General features: G+C 49.6%; 5 protein-coding genes across 5 annotated transcripts; 2 read left to right on the forward strand and 3 right to left on the reverse strand.

Moving 5' to 3' along the window:
* Positions 1-93: 93 nt before the first annotated feature.
* Positions 94-1,486, reverse strand: ALT_8379 (Gfo/Idh/MocA family protein; the record flags this gene model as incomplete). The annotated part of the gene is made up of 3 exons (XM_089600414.1): positions 94-668; positions 739-1,269; positions 1,453-1,486. The coding sequence occupies 3 exons, from the start codon at positions 1,484-1,486 to the stop codon at positions 94-96; spliced, it is 1,140 nt and encodes a 379-aa protein (XP_089455307.1).
* Positions 1,487-1,999: 513 nt separating this feature from the next.
* On the reverse strand, positions 2,000-4,327 carry ALT_8380 (putative mRNA cleavage factor complex component Pcf11; the record flags this gene model as incomplete). Its single annotated transcript, XM_033561398.1, has 6 exons — positions 2,000-2,050; positions 2,109-2,480; positions 2,542-2,737; positions 2,804-3,522; positions 3,586-4,044; positions 4,160-4,327. 6 exons carry the CDS (start codon positions 4,325-4,327, stop codon positions 2,000-2,002), a joined length of 1,965 nt encoding a protein of 654 aa, XP_033417289.1.
* A 1,048-nt stretch (positions 4,328-5,375) lies between these two features.
* ALT_8381 (putative microtubule binding protein HOOK3) lies at positions 5,376-9,377 on the forward strand (the record flags this gene model as incomplete). Its single annotated transcript, XM_089600415.1, has 7 exons — positions 5,376-5,504; positions 5,570-5,594; positions 6,368-8,066; positions 8,115-8,227; positions 8,288-8,856; positions 8,974-9,072; positions 9,189-9,377. The coding sequence occupies 7 exons, from the start codon at positions 5,376-5,378 to the stop codon at positions 9,375-9,377; spliced, it is 2,823 nt and encodes a 940-aa protein (XP_089455308.1).
* Positions 9,378-9,704: 327 nt separating this feature from the next.
* On the reverse strand, positions 9,705-10,826 carry hem13 (coproporphyrinogen oxidase; the record flags this gene model as incomplete). Its single annotated transcript, XM_033561395.1, has 1 exon — positions 9,705-10,826. One exon carries the CDS (start codon positions 10,824-10,826, stop codon positions 9,705-9,707), a length of 1,122 nt encoding a protein of 373 aa, XP_033417286.1.
* Positions 10,827-12,207: 1,381 nt separating this feature from the next.
* On the forward strand, positions 12,208-12,734 carry ALT_8383 (autophagy-related protein 8; the record flags this gene model as incomplete). The annotated part of the gene is made up of 3 exons (XM_033561394.1): positions 12,208-12,297; positions 12,412-12,644; positions 12,701-12,734. 3 exons carry the CDS (start codon positions 12,208-12,210, stop codon positions 12,732-12,734), a joined length of 357 nt encoding a protein of 118 aa, XP_033417285.1.
* Positions 12,735-13,428: the final 694 nt, after the last annotated feature.

Here is a 13,428-nt window from a genome sequence, read left to right on the forward strand (position 1 = left end):
ATGTTCAGCCGGATAACCCCCGTAGGAAGCCAGCCATGTAAAATAACTCGATCTACGGCCGCGGAGCCAAGTATATATAGATTTCCGCAACCCTTACAGCTGGGTAGGGTAAACAGTGGACTCGATCTTCTCCGGATAGGTCAACCCACCCTGGCGTCTAATCTCGTCCATGACCTCCATGATGACAATGCTCTCTTCCCAAGGCAGCCCATCGCTCTCGAGCTTTCCATCGCGCAAGCACCGCGCCACCTCGTCGGCCTCCCAGTACATGCCCTTCCCATCCGCCGGGAACGGGCACTGCACCTCCTTGATCTCGCCAAGTCCCTTCTTGGGGATTAGACGGTACCGCTCGGGCCGGAAGGCGGGCCCAAAGACCTGAATCTCGCCCTTGGTCCCCTGGATGCGGATTGAGGGACCAGCGGCGCCCTTCTCATCGGGATCGGTCGCGATCCGCAGATGGGTCATGGCGACTGCCTGCGATTGACCGGGCTGGGCATTGTTAGTTGGGGTGGTCGTCGGGAAGGTGAGAAGGATTGTGGTGGCCTCATCGGCGCCAGTCAGGTGGTAGAGAGACATGTGCGCGGAGATGGCCGAAGGAGCTTTGCGCTGCTCCCGGGGAAGAGTGTGGTACATGGTCTGGAAGACCCAGGTCAAGGAGTAGATGCCCACTGCAGCGAAACGATCATCAGAAACCGTGCCAAATGGCTCAGGGGTCCGTAGAAGAAAGAGGAAACTTACGATCCAGCAAGCAGCCACCAGCGAGATCCTTGTTCACCATCCGATGCTGAGTGCCCCATCGCTCCTCAACGTTATCCCCGAAGCTGTTGTCAGCAACCACCCGGAGGACTTCGCCAATGGCACCCTGCTTGATGAGGTCCCGAACCTGCACACTGAGAGGGAAGTACCGGGTCCACACGGCCTCCATCAGGAAAAGGTTCTTCTTCTTCGCTGTCTCGCACAGGATCTTCGCCTGCGCCGCATTGACGGTGAAAGCCTTCTCACAGAGAACATTCTTGCCTGCTTCCAGCGCAAGCATCACATTCTGGAAATGGTGCGAGTGCGGCGTCGCGACGTACACCACGTCCACGTTAGCATCGGCCACGAGTTCTTCGTATGAGCCGTACGCAGCACACGGCGCCGGAATGCCCGTATCAGCAATGAACTTCTCCGCCCGGTCCTTGGCTGAAGAGGAGGCGACGGCAACGACGGTGTGAGAGACGTCAGATGCGTCTCGGAGGTTGGGGTCGCGCAGAAGGTCTCTTACAAAGACTAAGCGTCAAGTGATTGCATTAGCTGTTATGTTTCTCTCGATTGATTATCCATCAATTTGAGGCTTGTTCTGAGGGAAACCATGGAGACCTACTATCTGCAATCCAGCCGGTGGCTATTTTTTATTTGAACTCTTGTCAGCTTAGAATGCCTCTGGGCCGTGTACAAGGATGGAAAGCATACCCATAATGCCCCACCGGACATTGTACGGAGCCATGGTGACGTCGGAGGATGGACAACAGGCAGTGGAACTATACAGCAGAGAAAGATGGCGTCAAACTGAGACAGAGACTTGGGAGCAGGACTTGTATTTATAAGAACATCTACTCCAACTATGATTATCAATAATAATAGAGGGTCCTCCCCATAGAGCGGGGCAGGTCCAACCGCAATCATAATCCAGCTGCCTCATCCAGGATTACAAAGAGGAAAATAAACTGTGGGGTACAAGAATCAGTGCCTTTCTTGGATTAGCTACTGGTTTATAGAATGTTCTATGGAGAATTGTATGGAATACATGTACGGCAATGCTCGTAGATAGTCAAAAATCCCCCAAACTTCTCAAAATAGTGCGGGGTCTCGGAATGCAGTACAGCCGCCGGCTAAATGCAATTACCAAGCAGATACGATAATGTCAACTCCAACGCATGCATGTCGCCCCCAGTCCCCAAAGCAGAAAGCAAGGACCGGGGTACCGAAGTTCAATGAAAGAGAGGAAGTACCACTTTCGTCACACAGGCTCCATCTTGACTCGGACATTTGACCCGGGAGAGTCGGTCCCCTGTACGTCGAATTAGTTTGAAACGTGCGAGCTTTCTGCCATGGTGAATCGAACATACCTCTGCCTTCCTCTTGCCCAACACGGAATCCGGTGTTCCAGTCCGTGCCGAAGGCGTACCCCGCCCTGCAGCCGTAGTCGTCCCGTCCTTTGTAACTTCCGCATAGCAGCTTGCGTGATATATCCGGTTCCCAACCTTGACGGCATCCTGCCATATCCAGTCCTGGACTTCCTCCGACCATGTCGACTCAAACGTCTCCTGACAAATGGGACAGGGCGTGTTGCGCAATGTAGCATCATTGGGAGCCCGGATCCATTGCTTGGGCGGGCCTTTCTTGGCCGAATCACTCTCGGCACCTGCAGCAGCGGCACTTGTAGCTTCTGCCTCTGCAGGATCCTCATCGTCTCCGGCTTCGCGGGATTTTATCCAATCCTGCCCGGTTGTTAAGAAAAATCTCTAGGATATGAATTTGGACAGAGAGAAATCCACTCACCCGTTCGTCAACGTACCAGCTGCGGTTCTGCGCTCGCTTGGCAGCGTCCGCCATCCGTTGGTTGGTCCGAAAGTGCCAGTCCAGATGGCGAGCTTTCTTTTCTTTTCCTTCTTCTGTTGCAAAGAATCGACGGCCACATGTCCCACAACGGTTAGATCTCGCTTCGTAGAGACTGGCTATTAGTCCCTCTCGCGGTCTGCATCCTATTAGCATATGAAACAGCAGCGAACATTTTACAAGTGCAAACTTCGTGTAAACTTACATTTTAATGGATGCCGTATTCATTTGCACGTTGATAGTAATACTCGAGGGATTAGGAACCTGAGGCATAGTAGGCCCTGGAGTTGAGAATCGCACCTGACCAGGTACAATAAAGGGAAAGGCAGAGGTAAGATTGGACGGTGGAGCAGTGGTAGGGGCAGGAGGTGCGGAAGCGGGAGGCAAGAGGCCACGCGCTCGTAGAGCTGAAATTAACGGGTTCTCGGTTGCCGGCATGGTCGCCGGTTGTGGTGTGCTGCTAGCTACTGGCATCTGCGGTAGAATGTTGTGGATTTGGGGTGGTGGGGTGGGTTGCTGGCGTGCAGCAGTTGCTTTGATAAGCTCAGCTAATGTTCCCGGGTTGAGGAGCTGCTGAAGAGGCTGTGAAAGGGTCTGAACTGGGGGGGTGGCCATGCTGGGTGTTGGCATAGCTGGAATGGTTGGCGGAACGCTTTGGGGAACTGAAAGAGCGGACTTTGGAGTGAGTGCAGAGACCTGGTCACGGACCAGCTTCAGCTGCTCCTGAGTGAGCTCTTGACGCTGGAGGATGCCTTGCAAATCTAATAGAGCTTTAAGACGCTGTTGCACAGAAGGGTCAAGAGGGTTATTGGCGAAATCACTTCGGGCAGCTGCAATCAATGCCTCGATGTCGCGATTTAATGCCGCGAGATCCACTTCCGAGCGCTGCGAAGGTTGAGGGGTTGGAGTAGATCGAGGGTCCAACTGTGTATGCGTTAGATATGATGGCATTCGCGACAATTATTTTGTGACTAGCATGGGCCTTACCGCCGCGTGATAATTTTGCGTGGGCCCATTTCGGACCTGATGAGCATGCCCATTCTGACTTGTGGAAGGCGCGAGCCGAGCCGCACTCTGGTTGAGCGTAGTGTTGCTCGTCCACCCATGAGGAGGAGTGCCCACGCGGCCGCGGTTAAGTATATCTTGCTGGCTCCTGGCCTGCTGCTGCTGTAGAGCCGCGGTTCTCGCCTTGATCAGAGCGCTTTCAATGCTGCGTGTAATTTCTGGAGGAAAGACGGGTCTTGTATCTAGTGACCCCGGAACAGGTTCCTTCCATGTCTTGAGCATTTCGTCCAGCTTTCTGCGGGTTTGCGAGTCCACCAACGTGTAGGCATTCAAGAAAGTCTGATACATATTGCGACCCAGGAAAAGTGTGTAGGGAGTTCCCACATTCTTCACAATGGAGTCGACTACATACAAGGCAGGAAGCTTCTGAGCTGGCGGTGTCTACAGCACACGATTAGAAGTAGTTCAACCGATCAAACTTACAATCAACTGAGTGCCGAGCGAGATACAAAAGTCAAGGAGAAATGCATGAGAGTGAGAACAAGATAACACCTACTGTTCGAATGTGGTTCTCCAATACTCTGGAGATGGCCATAGCATGTTCAGTATTCTCTTTGGCTATGACGGTCAAGTTGCTGATCTGGAACCTGTCGTTCGTGGTTAGATCCTCCAGGGAGTTCTTGTAATCCTCAGCGACCTCATCAGAGGCGAGCCCAGACGACATGACGGGCAAGTATGCTGTAAAGCAACGGTGTTCGTGGGCAAGGTGAGAATGAAGGCGAGGGAGAAAGGGAACAAAGGAAATGGTCAAGCGAATGTAGTAACAATCAGGGATATTGGGATGTTTTCTCCCCTCCTTCTTAAGTGTTTCTTTTTCTTTTTCTTTTTTCCCCTTCTTGTCTGCTTCCTTTCTTTTCTTCTTAGGTAGTGATGTTCTCTTTCTGGTTGAGGTCCTTTTTGCACAGTATTTTCTTTTTCCTCTTTGTTCCCGTCTCTTTTCTCTTGTGTTTCTCAAGTTGGTTTCTTATGAAGATAGGTTTCTTATTCTCTCCTCCGGTGTTTTTCCAGAACTGCGATCTCCTGAAAGAGCAAGAGATGGAAGAAAAGTCGAAACTTGTAAAATGCTTGCTAGCTATCTTGGCGAGACTTTGGAGATAACAACGAGACGAAGCAGGCGCCAGTCCTCAACCTAAACCACACAGAAGCCCACGACTATCCTTCTATACCCACTATAAGAAACTACCTCGTAAATATCTCGCCCGATTGACCCTTCCAGGGTTGTTAACCAGCAAAGGCACGCAAACGGTACGAAGATGATAGTGAGGGAATCTGAGGTTGTTTTCCACGCTTGGAGTAAATTTCGGCAGCACCTTGAGATCCAACACAACGGCAGAGGTGAATTCGGGAGGTAGTATCGAAGAGAAAGCTGGGAGAGGGATCCTCAAAAAGGAATCAAAAGGGGAATGGGGGAAGAAGGGAGGTTGATTGTGATTATTATGAGGTATTGTTGAGGAGGAGGGAAGTGAAGTGAAGGTTGAAGAATGACCGACGGACGCCAAGTCTTTGACCGGTCTGTCTGGCTTAGTCACCTTCCTCATGACGCAGTGCCACTGTGTCATACAAACGATACTTATCTACTCTCAGAGGAGGCGGATATCCCTACGGACTATCATCTTCGAGACAAATCACCGTGAATACTGATCATCTTTGTGTATAAAGACATAGTGATTTTTGAAAGTGGTTGTATCACTCTGGACCATACTTGCATAAAAATGAAACTGTCATCTGCCTTCATTATCGGATTTCTTCCTCTGGCTCTAGCCAAGTCGATTCTGGTCACTTACCCTCAGGACACCCCGGACTCGGTCATCAAGGACGCGCAGAATTCCATCGTACAAGGCGTATGTTGTCCTGTTGAAGCTATGGGCTCCTTATGCTTATGATACTGATCTACTTTTCACTCCAGGGTGGTAGAATCACTCATGAGTACCGTAAGTGCTGCCATTCGGTTATTGAAACATACTTGACTTGTTCTGAGTACTGATATATCTCTTCTCCAGAATTCATCAAGTAACTTCTCCCATTCCCTAACCTTTATCTTCGGGAAATCGCGTCTAACGCCATATCAGGGGATTCTCTGCAGAAGCTCCAGACGCTGCCATTCAGAGTCTTAGTACACAGTCCACCAAGTATAAGCCAATTATCGAAGGAGATCAGGTGGTCTCGACCTATGGTGATAAAGATTGCAAAAGCAGTTAATATCAGCTGCCCTGAGGCAGTCATCGCCTTGAATGATTGAGAACCCCAAGCTGCTTATGATTAATGATTTTTGGAACACTTCTCACTGATTCTGCCCTTGCAATATATGGATAATGAATTGATCCTATCTGCTCTCATTCTTCGTTTTGATAAGCAGTATTCTAACATTGTGATCCATGATGATTTATTTCCCATCTGTATCGTTTTGTATCATTCTCATGAAAGAAAGGGAAACATTTTAAGAGACAGAAAACAAAGACATTATTGGCAACAGTCTTTGTTCATCAAAATAATTCTGTACCGATTCTGCGACATGGTAAGAGTAGATAAAGACGATCTCTCGACTCCGGCCGAGCAGGAGGTGCGCGTGGAGCCCGCCGTGAAACTTCCCGGAACTCGCGAGGCTCAGGAGAGACAACAACCGAATCTAACAACTATTTAAGCAATTCTCCAGTCCTGCGTTGCCTTTAGAGAGATGAAATTATCGCTGCAACCCGGCCGACAGTTATCACCACCCCTAGCATCATTCAGCTCCTGCACATTCCTAAGATTCCCAGGGCGCGACGTATCCCCTCCCGTCCCAACATGGCGTCGGAACACACGATTACTCAAGCGCTTTTAGAATGGATTAACAGTTTCTCTCTCGGTAAAACGCTAAGATCTACCGAGGAATTAAGCGATGGCACGATACTTTGGGAAATTCTGCAGGATATTGACCCTCAGTACTTTCTCAACGAATTACCTGAGCGAAATACGTCCGATCACTGGGTTGCGAAACTGGCCAACTTGAAACATGTCCACAAGCATCTGACCGGTTATCTACGAATACAAACTGGCAATATGCCTTCCGGCTTGGATCCGTCTCCTGATCTTCAAGCTATTGCGGAAAAGAACTCGGTGAAGGAAACCAACAAGCTCCTGAAACTGCTCCTGATCGCCGTCATACGCTCGCCAAACCCAGAGAGATTCGTCAACCAAATCCAGGATTTAAGCTTACAGGCGCAGGAAGGGCTTAAGATCGCAATCGAGGAGTCAAACGGGGAATTGATCTCAAGTGATGTCGAGGACGAAACCACCGAAGACACCAAGAAACAGGACCTTCCGGTCGATCTCGAGCTACAATTCGAAGAACGAGTGGGAAAGGTGATTGCGGAGAACGATCGCTTGACGCATGAAAAGAAGGAGTTGGAGAAAGCGCTGGAAGATCTACACAACCGCCTAGCGCGCCTCCAGGAAAACAATGACACTTTGCAGAGCCGCCTTGCTTCAACGGAGGATCGCTTGGTGACGCTGAAGTCCGGAAAAGGCGACATCGGGGTCAGTGCAAAGGCATTGGAGTCGAAGACGCGTCAGCAGGAGGATTTGATCGCATCGCAGGAGGAGCGAATCGCCGCAGCGCAGGATGAGATCGACAGCTTGCGCATGACGGTGGAGTCACTACATGTCAAGAATCAGCGCTTCCAGAAACTGCAAGATGACTATGATGAGCTCAAGACCGACAGGGACCAGCTTGCACGAAAAGCCAATGCAGCGGAAAAATACCGCCAAAAGCTGCAGGCCAGTCAGGATTTTGAGAAAGAGAACCAGAGTCTGAAGAACCAGATTAAGGACCTCCAGCAGCAACTAAAAGACGCGGACTCGCACCAGAGATGGTCAGCGGAGCGTGAAGTGGAACTTGAGGAATATCGCAGAGTCCTTCCACGCATCGAGCAGGAATGCAGCGAGATTCAGAACCTGAAAAAGCAGCTTGAATTCAACAATCATGCTCTTACGGAACGCCTCAGTAGTGCCGAAGAACAGCGCGAGAGAGATGATGCGCTGATTAGTGAACTGAGAGAACGGATCCGCGAGCTTGAGGGCTCGCCCGGAAGTCCATCGCTCACTCCAGGCGCCGAAACACCAAAGCGAGGCACATTGCAAGAAGACTTTGAGGGCATAGGTATCCAGGAATCGCAACTGTCAGTCCTTTCGACAATCTTTGAAGAGGCTGAGCTGACCGACAGTAGTAAAGCGGAAAATGACGAGTCGCGCAAGGAGGTTGAGTCACTAAAGGAACAGCCCTCTGTAAGTTGGCTCGAGGAAGAATTAGGAAAGTTCGCTGCGGACGATGCTGACGACGAATCCCAGATCGATTCCCAATTTGAGGGGTTCTCGGAGAATTTCTCACAGATTCATCGGCTCGCTCAGGCTAATTCGTCACAAGGGTATGTGATTGAACCTCTCTTCTCACCACGTACTCACGCAACGTTCAGTGACGAGTATTGGAAACTATACGAGCACTACACGCAAGCACTTGGAAAACTTGCCGACGCTCAAGATTCTCTCGAAATTACCAAGAGGGCTCTGACAGACGCCATGGCTGAGGGTGAGTTGCTCATCTACTCTAGGTACAAAACGTTTCGACAGTCTGCTTATGAAGCTGCAGTTGGACTTGCCGGCAAGGAGAAAGTAGACATGATTCACGAAGTCAAGGAGAGCAACTCAGCCGAAGTCGCCAAACTTCGTGCTGAATGGGATGAGTGTCAGCATAGGTTACATTTGCTCGAGGCTGAGCTTGACGCTAGTCAAGAGTTGGTCCGCGAGGTGTGTGCTGAACGAGATGAGCTGCGCAGCTTATTCGACAAAAAGCAAGTTGAAATCCACGCGGAGGATCAGGAAATGTCCAACGAGATGAAGAGGCTGCTGGCCGAATTAATGGCCCAGGAAAACGGTGATTCTGCAGATGCTTCTCAGAAATCTGGTCCGGAGCTCGCCAAAGAAGTCGCTGAGCTGATTGAGAAGTACCTTGAAAAGCTTGCGAAGCGCGCAGAGGTCAGTAGATTCCCTCCAGTCCCTTCCAGTGGCGCTGGATCTACACATTCTGGGAAAGGCTTTTCGAAGAGTTCATTTACCGCTGCTGTAAATGCTGGGTTGCGCGCTCAGCCACGGCGTGTACCTGACTTCGAGGCAAAGTATACCATTAAGGAGAGTCCTACGAAGCCACTCAAGCGAGATGTACAGTCATCGCGCTTGAAAGGCTTTATGTCGAGATTCAAGCGCTCCTAACTGGCCTGGCCGCTGCATTTCTGGCATTTCTACGCCCAAAGCTGACTAATGCGACCTATGATTTAGTACATCCACCATCAAAATGAGCACATTAAATTCCTGCAAGAGCGCATCAAGCATTTCGAAGAAGACAATGCCGTTGATGGTATTAGCAAGGAGCGCGAGGTAAGCCGTCATCCTTTCTTTCTATTGTTTTTGCCGCGGTTCTACACATTGGAATAAGCCGACTGGCCTTCCACTCCTGTCGTCCTCCTCTACTGACAGGCTCATCTGTCGTCCAGCTCGAACTTCAGAAGGTCATCGACAACCAGGGACGCGAATTGGCTCTTATCAGCTCTGCCTGGTACGATCTCCAAGGCCGTTTACAAAGCAATAATGTCACGGTGTCGAGATTCCGCAACGGAGCCAACATGAGCGAGTTGCAGAAGGGCTGGTTGGGGAGACAAAGAAGTCTGGTAGCAGGTCGCTAGGATCGCTTTGTCTTGTAAGTTAAGGAAGTTTGTTTTCTTCATTGTCTTTCGCTTGCTCTTTTATTCCGTCACTTTCCTTATTTCCTTTGTTAAGCCAAGACTATATAGAGACAGTGTTAGACACGCGCACATGCTATTGCTTGATACCCCAGTCCCCAGTTAAATATTAATATCTCTGAGCCGTATCTCAACAAATGAGATCACGGCCATGTGACCTTTATAATTCGAGCGCCTGAGCCGTGTGGTGTATATTACAGACAGAGAGCAAAAAGTATACATCTTGTACAGAATCATGCCGGGGGAGTCAGTAGACTGCAACTCAGCGTATCAAACCCATTGCCTGGGATGTCTCAGAACCTCCATCATCTCTTTTTCCGCTGCCTTATCTTGAGTCAGAAGTTCTTCCTCTTCTGACATGGGATCCTCGGTACGTGTTCCGGATACTGGGTCCATATATGCCCATGATGCAGTGCGAGGCAAGCTCATCAAGATACTTTCGACACGAGCGTTGGGTGTGCGTAAACCGAAGCTTGTTCCGCGGTCATAGACAAGATTGAATTCGACATAGCGGCCACGCCGCAGCTGTTGCCATTCCTTCTGGGCAGGAGTGAAAGGCATGTCCTTGCGCTTTTCGATAATGGGGACGTAGGAGGGTAGGAATGATGCGAGAGCATCGGAAACGAATGAGAAGATAGTCTCTTGAGGGTTCTGGGAAGAAGTAGAAGAGGATTCAAGGAAACTGGCGTCAAGGTCATCAAAGAAGATACCGCCAACACCACGAGCCTCGCCGCGATGAGGCAAGTGGAAGTACTTGTCACACCATGCTTTGAATTTGGGATAGTATGTCGCATCATGCCTATCACAGGCGTCCTTGATGGTCTGATGGAAGTGCTTGACGTCTTCAGGGAAGAGGTATGACGGTGTCAAATCTGTGCCGCCGCCAAACCACCAGTTTTTCTCTCCATGGATAGGATCCTTTGGATCTGAGGTCTCGAAATATCTGTAGTTCAGGTGCACTGTCGGAGCCATGGGGTTGTGGGGGTGCAGAACCAGTGAGAGACCAGCAGCAAAGAAACTCAGAGAGTCAACGTCCGCGCCGACAAATGACTTGTGATCCGCTCGCATTTTCTCGATGGCAGGGCGAGGTAATTCACCGTAGACAATGGAAACATTGACACCGGCCTTCTCAAAGACATTTCCATCCTGCAAGACACATGAAATACCGCCTCCGCCATTAGGACGTGTCCAGGTATCGGTCTTGAACATCTTCCCGTCTATCCTACTGAGTTCATTCACAATCTTCTGCTGATGTTCTTTGATCAATTTCTCCATTCGTAGACGCATAGGCGAGTTCTCGCCAATTGTCGACTGTTTCTTTAGGGTTTCATCGAGCTCCACGATGGACGGAGAGTCGAGATCCGTCACTTCGCCGGTCATCTGCCAAGTCATATTTAGACCATGTTATTGAAAAGGGTGCTCACCAGAGCGTTGCGCGTACCATTGAATATATTATGGCTCCTATGAAGGGTACACCGATTGCCAGCCGAAGATAGGGCCTCCACACAGTGAACTGTTGCGGCTCTCGAGGCTTTTGCTCGGACGAATAACAACGATGCGCTCCTCGCAATGTACGAATGGGATTGCGACAGGTTCGAGATGAGAATTGGCAGAGTGACCTCCGAAGAGGCATAAATGATCGCGGCAAAGCCATGGTTTAAGAAGATATGCAGGTGGGTAGTCAATTGGCTGATATCCTAGGATCAGGTGATGCTTCAGGAGCTACCGGAGCTCTGTGGGAGACGAAAATGTTCCGAGGGGCTCAGCCCACCGCGTAGTAGAGAAGCAGTCTATCTACTTCCAGAAACAGTTGATATGGGACCACCGGTTGTCATGATACTCGGAGAACGCTTGATTCCGTTGCCTCCAATTTCAAAGCAGTTTGTGCCATTTGCATTGATTGCCGTGTTTGCTTCCTATTAGTAAGGCGGTGAGCTGAGAAAAGTAATTATGAGTCGTTTGCATCCCAACATTAAAGCTGCCTTGTTGCCTGAGCTTGATCGTATAAAGCCACAGAGTTTAACTGCTACTTCATCTGCTTGGCCAGTAATTAGTCAAAACATGTAATCAAAGGAAATGATCATATTGTTTGCTGCAGAGTGTTTGAAAGGGAGTTCAGGAACAACTGCTTTTAAGCTGCCAACTTGCCGCGGATCAACGCGGCCGAAGCTCAAGCTAGTTCCCGGATGAGGTCCCGATAATGATCATATCGTCACACGGCGTCTTAGAGCTTGTCAAGATGGTCACATCCGCAGAAAACGAGTCATAAGGTTCAGTAGCAGTTATTATTCTATCTTAAATAGCTTGAGTATCACAGGATATTCCAGAAATACAATGGCAAAAATTCAGGATGATCAGAAGCACCTGACTCACTGAGCGGGGTTCCTTTGACCGCCTACCACCCCGTGATCTGCATGTCGACACTTATCAGGTGTATCATACACTGATAATACCATATATTACGCGGGGCTGCTTGCGCTTGTTGGTCTATCCTGTGCTTCGTTTTGTCATCTTGTGACTTGTGACTGTGTCTGCCTACCAGCTCGCCTCTGGCTGGCTATTACTTACTGCTGACCTATCCTACCTGGTCTATCAGTCTCCCTCACCTTCGTCATCCTCCATCTTCACCTCTTCCATCATCGTATCTTAACCCTGTCTCCTATTCATCTTCAACAGTGAGATAATCTCACCCAACTTCTGATTTCATCACGGTCTTTCGATCTCAACAACCTTTCGACCTCGCCTTATCCGTTATCCGCCCTTATCTATCAAGATGCGGTCGAAGTTCAAGGACGAGCACCCCTTCGAGAAGCGCAAGGCAGAGGCTGAGCGTATTCGCCAGAAGTATGCTGATCGTATTCCGGTATGCTCATCGCCTCTAAATTTTGGGAGAAAGCTATGAAGATATTGCATCTTCCAGGAGCAAGATTCACTCTCACCGCTTGTTCGGGTACTAATTAAGCAACCTCTTCCACAGGTTATCTGCGAGAAAGTTGAGAAGTCGGACATTGCTACTATCGACAAGAAAAAGTACCTAGTGCCTGCGGACCTTACTGTTGGCCAGTTCGTCTATGTCATTCGCAAGCGCATCAAGCTCTCTCCCGAGAAGGCCATCTTCATCTTCGTCGATGAGGTCCTGCCACCAACCGCCGCGCTCATGAGCAGTATCTATGAAGAACATAAGGATGAGGATGGCTTCCTGTACATCACGTGCGTTACTCCCCCTCTTTCGTCCCTTACGACATGTTTTAACTTCGTCTCTTCAGATACTCTGGCGAGAACACTTTCGGCGACTGCTGAGTATCAAAGGGTCCTTCTTAGCAAATGTAATTCTCCGCACCGTCAAGGTGTCCGATTCATGGACCTACGTTTCGAGTTCGTCATGAAGTCGATTGATCCATGATGAGATAGATTGACTGCTCGGGAGTTGCGGTGGTATCTCTCATTTACGCAGGCGTTATGTCGGTTGTGCAACAATTTCTTTGACTTTCTTCCAACGGACTTGATTGGCGAAATAGTTATGGGTTTATGGCTTCTGGTGAATAAATTATCTCATGATCTTGGTTTGAATGCACTCGTTCTATTCATGAAGAAGTTCCGAGTAGTTTTCCCTTCACCCGAGACCTTCCTCGGCCTTGATCGTATTAGTCTGTCAACATCAGTTCAACCAGCTCTGTATGATCTCATGTCGTAGTTATTTTAGGCCGTTTTAGGCCGTTATGACCGAAGCGGTTCCATGATGTCTGCCTTGATTCTCTGGAATGGGGACTGCTACTGTGCCAGGGCCGGGGCTGTCCCTGTGACTTTATGTCCTGCGAGACAGGAAGATAATCCCTAGCTCTCCGCGATTCAACCCAGCTGCAGATATATCTCATCAATTAAGAAGCCAGTGCTAAATAGCAGATACACTGTATCCCGTATGGACTAGTCCAATCTGCCAGTCCGATCTCGCCCCGGATGCACTGTCCCATTTGGGATTAGCGCCAGAGATCTG

Source organism: Aspergillus lentulus (assembly GCF_001445615.1).
Source record: "Aspergillus lentulus DNA, contig: Alt16, strain: IFM 54703, whole genome shotgun sequence".
Lineage (NCBI taxonomy): Eukaryota > Fungi > Ascomycota > Eurotiomycetes > Eurotiales > Aspergillaceae > Aspergillus > Aspergillus lentulus.